The 9117-nt window shown below is 51.7% G+C and overlaps 1 protein-coding gene and 1 long non-coding RNA gene across 2 annotated transcripts in view; one reads left to right on the top strand and one right to left on the bottom strand.

The window, feature by feature from the left end:
- LOC106694737 overlaps window positions 1–993 on the bottom strand; it is a 1967-nt gene extending 974 nt beyond the window's left edge. The window contains exons 1-2 of the long non-coding RNA XR_001345787.2: window positions 872–993; window positions 287–373 (exon numbers count right to left, since the gene is read on the bottom strand). This is a non-coding gene — a long non-coding RNA (uncharacterized LOC106694737). The remainder of the gene's footprint in view (window positions 1–286; window positions 374–871) is intronic.
- Window positions 994–4330: 3337 nt separating this feature from the next.
- FMN2 (formin 2) overlaps window positions 4331–9117 on the top strand; it is a 132437-nt gene continuing 127650 nt past the window's right edge. Inside the window, exons 1-2 of the mRNA XM_023745894.1 lie at window positions 4331–4520; window positions 4865–5018. Of these exons, the coding sequence (XP_023601662.1) occupies window positions 4331–4520; window positions 4865–5018 (344 nt within the window). The remainder of the gene's footprint in view (window positions 4521–4864; window positions 5019–9117) is intronic.

Raw genomic sequence — 9117 nt, 5'->3', positions numbered from 1 at the left:
AGCTGCTTGAATCCTCCCCGAGGATAAGAACTCCTCCAGAAGCCCCTCTGAGCCGCTGCAAAAACCGTGACCTCCTCTCATCTTCTCAGCCGCCCTGAAGATAAGTACTGATCACGTCATCCTTTCCCAACACCGGTCAGCGCTGCGGCCAGAAATCCTGACATGAAAAGGACTGTCCCACCCCCTTCCCCAAACTGCGGCCGTATCTCTTTTCTAGATCTTTCCCGGCGAGGGCAAGGGAGCACCCACAACTCCTACGACGGGCACCTTCATGTGCCTGACAGACCTGCCCAAGTCCGCCTCTGAGCAGAGCCTGTGGGGCAGGAGTAGCAGAAGCTTCAGTGACGCAAACGTTTTCTCTGTCTTGTCCGTCCTAGAACAACGCACGAGAAGATGAGCGTTACTCCTGCACGTTGGAATGGTGACAAGAGTTTGATGTTGGAAGGGAAGGAGTTCAGTTAGCTATGTTATTATTATCTTAAAATATTTTTTTTATCGATTTCAGAGAGGAAGGGAGAGGGAGAGAGAGAGAGAAATATCCATGATGAGAGAGAATCAGGGATCAGCTGCCTCCTGCACGCTCCCTACTGGGGATGGAGCCCGCAACCCGGGCCTGTGCCCCGACCGGGAATTGAACCGTGACCTCCTGGTTCCTAGGTCAATGCTCAACCACTGAGCCACGCCGGCCGGGCAGAAAGGCAGTTTTCCGTCCTGTCCCAAACATTCTAATCTGAACTGTCAGCCTCTGTGTCACTACTTTGCTTTTCTTCCCCTCCCTGCTCTCCCAAAGTTCCCTAAGGCTCTGCGCCCCCCGTTGTCTAAGACTTGTCCCAACCCTTGTCCTTCGCCCAGGTGGTAAGGCAGTTCCCACCTTTAATGCATCGCAGCTCCTTCTGCATCACCTGTCCTGGTAGCTGGCCCCAGCGATCCCCGTGATCTCGCCTCCTGGTCGGCACACCCTGTGCGGGCCCCTCCCACCCTGAGTAGACCTGACTCATATCGCCCATAAGATAGTGCAGAAATAATGGCGCGTGCCTCCCAGCTCTCTGACAAAGCCAGTTTCCATGAGAACAATGACACACACCATTGCAGAGACCCACGTGGCAAACAGCTGAGGCCCCGTGTTGGCACGAGTGAGCCAGGCCGGTGGCCAGCCTTCAGAAGACGGCAGCCCGGCCAACACGTGATGACAATCTCCTACCGGAACCGCCCCGCTCACCTGCTTCCTCCTTCCTGCCCGTGTCACCTGGGAGGTCACAGGTGTTGTGTGAAGCCACTGTGTTCGGGGTTGATTCGTTGGGTGGCAGGCAAGCAATCGGTAGCTGCTCATCCCCCCAAGTGCCAGGACCCTAAGGGTGGGCTCCACCTGTCCTCGATCGCCCTCACATCGCCTCCTGGAGTCTAGAAGCACATTCCTGGCTCTTCCTGGTTCAAAACTCTCCGCTCAGCCCGCCCACCTGAAACCCGTGATGGACAAGTGCTTCCTATAGAGGGCGGGGCAACTAAGGGTGTCATCTCTTCCCCTCGCTTCCTCAGATTCTCACCAGGAGTTCTAATGTCAGTGCCCCCCACGGAAAGGGGCTCCCAGAATCCTATGCTTTTATTTTATTTTATTTACTTTTATTTTTTAAAAAATATATTTTATTGATTTTTTACAAAGAGGAAGAGAGAGGGATAGAGAGCTAGAAACATCAATGAGAGAGGAACATCGATCAGCTGCCTCTTGCACACCTCCTACTGGGGATGTGCCCGCAACCAAGGTACATGCCCTTGGCCGGTATCGAACCTGGGACCTTTCAGTCCACAGGCCGACGCTCTATCCACTGAGCCAAACCGGTTAGGGCGAATCCTATGCTTTTAATACCGATTTCTCATTACTGTAGTAACCAGTCGCAAACCCAAAACTAAGCTGAGATCCACATCCAAGGGTGAAAAAAAAAATGTATCCTAGAAACAGGAATGAAACACAGATCAACAGAAAGCCAGCGTGGCGAAATGAAGATGAGACCAAGTAGGTTTGAGAACGAGAGGAAAGACCAGGGATTAAAAAAAGGAACAATTCTAGGAGCAAAATGCTTGACTTCTGGTCAAGATGGTGGAGCGGGTGAACTCTGTGCTCACCTCCTCCCGCAATCTCACCAAGATTACAACGAAATTCTAGAACGGCCATCACCTGAACACCAGGTGACCAGAAGTCCTATCAACAACGAAGGATCTAAAGAGGAAGCCACACAGAGACTGGTAGGAGGGACAGAAAGACGGGGTCTGAGGGGATCTGTGTGTTCTACTTTCAAAGATTCCTCCCAATGGTTTCTCAAAAGGGGTTGTACCAACGTGTAGCCCGACCAGGAGTGTCTTCAGAAAAAGACTAGAAGCCCCCTACGCTGGAGATGAGGAAGAGGAATTGCGTCCTGATACGTCACCTTAGAATATTCCGGAAGAATGTAGACCTGGACTGGAAGTGGCGATTCTTTTTGCCTTGTGAGTCAGTTGTTGTATCAGCGTTTCCCCAAGACCCACCCTAAAGGACAGACCTGAGGAGGTAAGAGCTCATGTTCTCTCCAGTTTTTCGTTGTTGTTGTTTAGTTTCCTCGTCTGTGAAATGGGAAGGTAGTAACAGCCCCGAAGTCCTGAGGTTGTTGTAAAATTAAAGGGATTTGCCCTAACCGGTTGGGCTCAGTGGATAGAGCATCGGCCTGTGGACTGAAGGGTCCCAGGTTCAATTCCGGTCAAGGGCATGTACCTTGGTTGCAGGCACATCCCCAGTAGGAGATGTGCAGGAGGCAGCTGATCGATGTTTCTCTCTCATCAATGTTTCTAACTCTCTATCCCTCTCCCTTCCTCTCTGTAAAAAATCAATAAAATATATTTTTTTAAAAAAGATTAAAGGGATTAAAACATGCGTAGTGCTTAGACCACGCCTGGCACTGAGAAAGCACTTTATCGTCATTTACTTTCATCAAAATACAGGCCCGGAGGGAGACAAATGGCCTAGCCTTACCAGCTGTGAGACCTTATCAATGTCACCTAACTGTTCCACACCTCAGCGTTCTTGTTTGTAAAAGCGGGATTATAAAAAAGTACCCACCTTCCCGTGTTTTCATGAAGATTAAACAAACGAATACGTCGCTTATTAAATCTTGGCAAATGAACACATTTGCCCTCGGAATGGGGTTCCTGTAGGTGGTTTTGTTCCGTGGGGTAATGCTGCCCTCTGCTGGACAATCATGCATGTTTGTGTTTTTTGTTTTTAATCGACTATTGTTGTTCCCAAAGTTCTCACCTTATCAAGCAAAAAGCTAATCATCTCCAACAAGTTTATGTTCTCTGACCACATTTCTTTGGCTGCTGCGGTCAAACATGGTTTAGGCAAATCAGCATCTGCGAACGGCTTTCCTCCCCTGGCGAACAAAGGAGCCACTTGGCGACTGACTTTGGTCGCAGCCCTGACTCCAAGTTTTCTTTTTAAGCAGGAGAGCGGCTGTGTCGAGGTTTTCCTGTTTACTTTTCCGACTTTTCCTGGCCGCGGCTCTCCTGGGAGCCGAGAGCAGTGTGAGGAGCGCCCAGTCTGGCCATGCACCTGTCACTGCAGCCTTCCGTCTCGACCGTAGCGGCCCAGAGCTAAGCGGCCTGCAAAGGGGCCGTTATAACGGGGTCCGTGTGATTTGCTCATAAAGCTTTATTCATGAACGTTGGGACTTGAATTTCATGTAATTTTCACATGTTACCAAATATTCTTTTTTAAAAAATATATATTTTATTGATTTTTTTTACAGAGAGGGATAGAGAATTAGAAACATCGACGAGAGAGAAACATCGATGAGCTGCCTCCTGCACACCCCCTACTGGGGTATGTGCCCACAACCCAGGTACATGTCTTTGACCGGAATCGAACCTGGGACCCTTCAGTCTGCAGGCAGGTGCTTTACCTACTGAACCAAACCAGCTGGGGCTCCCCCCTCCTTCGCTTCTGATTTGAGTCATTTGCGTGTTCTCTAGCTTGGCCACAAGGGGGAGCCCACAGCATTCCAAACACATTCCCTGAGAGGGACTTCAAAAATAGATAAACTTTTAAAAAATTGATTTCAGACAGGAAAGGAGAGGGAGAGAGAGAGAAACATCCATGATGAGAGAGGATCATGGATTGGCTGCCTCCTGCACGCCCCACACTGGGGATGGAGCCCGCAACCCGGGCCTGAGCCCTTGACCGGGAATCAAACCCTGACCTCCTGGTTCCTAGGTCGACGCCCACCACTGAGCCACCGAGCTAGGCCTGAGGGGAGCTTCCTGAGACAGAAACATCTCCTCCGGTGGCTGCCAGAAGCGCCACATGCGTTGCACTTGTTCTGACGCCCCCGTGTTCCTGCCATGGGCGCCCCCCCCTCTGCTGGGCGGTGGTGCTGTTTCCTGGTTCCAGAAATCCTGGGACCTGCACAGCTTTGTCCTCCATCCACTCCAGGGGGTACCGAAAGGCTACGTAGCGTTGTTTGATGTCCACGTCAGAAACGTCAGTGAGCCCGGTCAGTGTGGCTCAGTGGTTGAGCGTCGAGCTAGGAACCAGGAGGTCACAGTTCGATTCCTGGTCAGAGCACATGCCCGGGTTGTGGGCTCGATCCCCAGTGTGGGGCGTGCAGGAGGCAGCCGATCCATGATTCTCCCTCATCATGGATGTTTCTATCTCTCTCTCCCTCTCCCTTCCTCTCTGAAATCAATAAAAATACATCTTAAAAAAGAGAAAGAAACGTCAGCAAAAAAGAGTCGTGAGAAAACGTGCACAAACACACGCTCACTAACACATCAATATCTGCTTCTCTTCGGACGGTGTTGTCACCGTAACGTTCCCGTGTTCCCTCTTCTCCTCTAGGGTGCGTCCGGAAAGAAGCCAGGAGAAACGGACATCTGCAGCTCCATCACGGTGCCCTAGGCTCTTTGAAGCTTTTGAAAAGTCCCGATTCCCTGGCCTTGCCGCCCAGGAAGAACCGGCCAGACCAGCAGGCTTCTCAGCGTGCAGAAGGCAGGCAAGTTCTCAGGGTGGGCACACAGTTGTCCCAGGGGGAGGGTTATGGGCCCCTGAGAGGAGGCGGGAAACATGGGCGTATCTGGATGAGGCTCCTGACCTGGGGTGAGGGCACGGTTGGAGAACCTTGGCCTTGTGCTTGGGAGTCTGGGAGAACTTGCAGATCACATCAGGAAGCAGTGTCAGGAACTGGGCAAGTTTCCACCTCGTTTGAATAAACAAACACTTTCAGGACTCGAAGGCATGCCATCTTGGTGTCGAGGTCTTTGGGACTCAAGGCATTGGGGACAGTAGAGACCCTGCCCACACTCCACTCTCCCCCTCAGGATAAGCTCATCACCTAGCTCATATTGTTTAAAATACGTTTTTATTGATTTGTTTTTTTCTTTAGAGAGAGAGGAAGGGGGAGGGAGAGAGAGAAACATGGATGATAGCCCTAGCCAGTTTAGCTCAGTGGATAGAGCATCAGCCTGGGAACTGAAAGGTCCCAGGTTCGATTCTGGTCAAGGGCACACGCCCAGGTTGCGGGCTCGATCCCCAGTGGGGCGTGCAGGAGGCAGCCGATCCATGATTCTCTCTCATCATGGATGTTTCTATCTCTCTCTCTCCCTCTTCCTTCCTCTCTGAAATCAATACAAATATATTAAAAAAAGAAAAGAAACATGGATGATAGCGAAACATCGATCGGCTGCCTCCTGCACACCCCCTACTGGGGATCGAGCCAGAAACCCGGGCATGTATCCTGCCCAGGAATCGAACCAGAACCGTGACCTCCGGGTTCACAGGTTGACCACGGAGCCAGGCCTGGCCGGGTGCTCTATTCCTATCTGCGCCCTTTTCCGGGCAGCCCCTCCTGCCCCCCCTGCTTCATAGAGACCTGACTCAGTTGGCATCTGGGTGCATTTCTGACCCTCCAGCCTCCTACTCGCGGCTGGAACTCCGCTCTGCCCAGGCCCAGATGCTGACTGCCCGCTTTGTCCCCCCGCCCACTCCCGAGCTCCAGCCCTTGTTTTTTATTGACGTTGGTGCTCAGAGCTGCCTCCCACGGACATTCACAAACCTCAGAAGGGCCTTCTCGTCTGCAGGCGTCCCTGCCGTGAGGGCTTCGGTTGTTCCTGACCCACTTGTAGCAACTCACTTTTTTTTCCCCCGTAAGAATGGAGTGAAAAGATTTCATTGGGAGCCTGCATCTTTGTCTTGATGCTTTAAGAAACGCATCAGAGAAACGGCAGCATTACATATTAAATAAACATGCAACACGTTGATTTTTTAAACTATGTTTTTATTGATTTTTTTTTTAGAGAGAGAGGAAGAGGGGAGGGAGAGAGAGAAACACCAATGAGAGAGAGAGAGAGAGAGAGAGAGAGAGAGATCGGCTGCCTCCTGCATGCCCTCTACTTGGGATCAAGCCCGCAACCTTGACTGGGAATCGAACTATTGACCCCTGTGGCCATGGGACAATTCTCAATGCAATGAGCCATGGGCCAGGCATAACATTGATTAGAATTCAATGGGAAGCATACTTGAAAACATATACACAGGGTTGCAGGGAGCTGGATGATGCAGATCAATATTAAGAGCATCGTCTGTAATATGCACGGACAAACTCATGTCTGTCAGGGAAGACGTGTCAGCATGCTGTTGGCGGTGTCTTTGCTGAACGCAATAGAGCGTTGTGAACTGTGACCTGTACGCTGGTGACAAACTGTCACCCATTGTCTCGCCTTCAAAGGACGCGGAAAAAAATCAGCAAGCTGCCCTCTTTCCTCCCCTCTCGGCCTTCCTCCCTCCTTGCCTGCCTTTCTCCTTCTCTTCTTTTGTCTCTGGAACTTGTAGAGTGTATCACAGAAGAAAACAGGAAGGAAACACATAGCTCGCCATCAAAGATGTCCTGTTAAAGACAGAGCAAATGTCGGGATTCATAGGGTCCTTGCTCAGAGCAACAGGCGATGCTACCGGCCTCACGCAGATTGTGCTGAGCGAGGAGCCGGGATCTGAGAAGAGAAGAGAGGGCAGCCTTGAAAAGGGGACACAAAGGCCTGTCAGGCGACCCCTCACCGCCCCCCCCCATCCGGGATTGCTTGGAGGCGGGGCCTCCCCTGCAAGGCCGTAAAGTGGATTTCTCCAAAAGCTCTCCCCAGAAGGGCCGCCTGAGGCCGGTGGCCACCCACCCTTACGTTCTGTATTTTAAAGAAAACAGTTACTGTTCTGTATTTTAAAGAAAACAGTTACATAAAGGCTAGTCGTTCATTATTGCTACTTATGCTTTAACCTCAAAGACTTGCAGGGCCAACTTTTTCTTTTGATAAAAATGGTTAAGGGGGGGGGGGTGAGGTTTAAAAGGTTGGTGCACAATCTGAAAAGAAACATTGGCTTGCTGCACTGAAACGGCTCCTGTGGGCTTACTTAAAAAAAAAAAAATACTCGCATGTTGGATAGTTATTCCGTCCTTTCAGAGTGGTTATCAATGACATGCTAACGTCCCTACTTGGACCATTCTTGCATAACGTGACTTTAATCTTGCGTTAACTTACTGTTTAGAGCAGCGATGGCGAACCTATGACACGCGTGTCAGAGGTGACACGCGAACTCATTTTTTGGGGGTTGATTTTTCTTTGTTAAATGGCATTGAAATACATAAAATAAATATCAAAAATATAAGCCTTTGTTTTACTATGGTTGCAAAGATCAAAAAATTTCTATATGTGACACGGCACCAGAGTGAAGTTAGGGTTTTTCAGAATGCTGGCACGCCGAGCTCAAAAGGTTCGCCATCACTGGTTTAGAGTTTTTAAAAATACCAATGAGGGATGTTTAAAAATTCAGTTACAGGTAACTGAATTTCCTAAGCAATTAAAATACAGGCAAGATTTGCAATGAGGGAAAATTGGACGTGGATACTGAAGCCAGGACGCTCACAAACTCCGTCACAGGGAACCGCTGCAAACCTTAACCGCGAACGCAGGGCCAGAGCTTGTGTTGAGGGGCTGCCTGGGAAAGTGGTGATTTACGGCATCCTTTTCTCAGGCGCCAACAATAGCGGCGTGTTTAATATGGATGAGCCCGACCTTCTGGGACCTATCCTATCTGCAGCCCTTTAAGACACAAACCCCGTTTTATTTATATGGTAAACACACAGAATTTTGCAGCTTAGCATATCCAGCAACCCTAATCGCTCAGTATTTTCTGCTCCCCCCAACCTCGCCATTATGTCCCACCTCTCCCCCAAAAAAGAAAGTTAAAATGAACTTTTGAAATGACGGCTACTGTTCTCCCCTGGAGATGCGAGGTCTGCAGGAAATATGCCCCGTGACCCTTCCTACCATCGCTCAGGTAGGTAACAGTATTAAAGAGCACAATCATTACATAACCGATCAATTCAGGAACTAAGAGGTCGCCGGTTCGATTCCCGGTCAGGGCACAGGCCCAGGTTGCAGGCTCCATCCCCAGGGTGGGGCGTGCAGGAGGCAGGTGATGACCCTGTCCCATCGGTCTCTCTCTCTCTCTCTCTCTCTCTCTCTCTTTCTCTCTCGTCCTCTCTAGAAACCAACTAAACAGATCTTACAAGAAGAGAACTATCCATTCATTCAACAAATATTGGTGGGGACGTGTCCAAGCGGACGTGGCTCAGCGCCTCGACCCTGCAGTTCGGCTCCAGCTTCTCCCGGCGGAAACTTTCCCTTTTTGCCTGACTTTCCCGGAGGCGGCAGGTCCCGGAGCCTCGCCGCTCTGCGCGCCTCTCCCCGCCGCCGAGCTCCGGGCGGGGATCAGGCCGGCGATCGCATCACGGAGGTGCCCGCCGCGGGGGATGGAGGAGCCGCTTTTGCGGCGCCTGGGCGGGGGCGGGGGGGCGGGGGGGGCGGGGAAGCCGGGGCGGGGCGCACCCCGCGCGGCCATTTGGCTGGGGGGCCGCGCTGCACCGGAGCACGTCCCGCTTCGCGGGGGCCCGGGCTGCAGGGCCCCCCGGATTTGTGCCCGAGCGGTTGCCGAGGCGCGCGGGGGCCGGGGGGGGCCTTCTCCCTCCCCAGGGGCTTCGCCCGGGTTGCCTTGCCCGGGCCCCGGGAAACTCGGCCCCCCGCCGGGGGGAGGGCCCCAGGGGG

This window comes from Myotis lucifugus, unplaced genomic scaffold, assembly GCF_000147115.1.
Source record: "Myotis lucifugus unplaced genomic scaffold, Myoluc2.0 scaffold_601, whole genome shotgun sequence".
Taxonomy (NCBI): Eukaryota; Metazoa; Chordata; class Mammalia; order Chiroptera; family Vespertilionidae; genus Myotis; species Myotis lucifugus.
The sequence above is the reverse complement of the archived record's forward strand: the minus strand, read 5'-3'. Positions and strand labels throughout refer to the sequence as shown.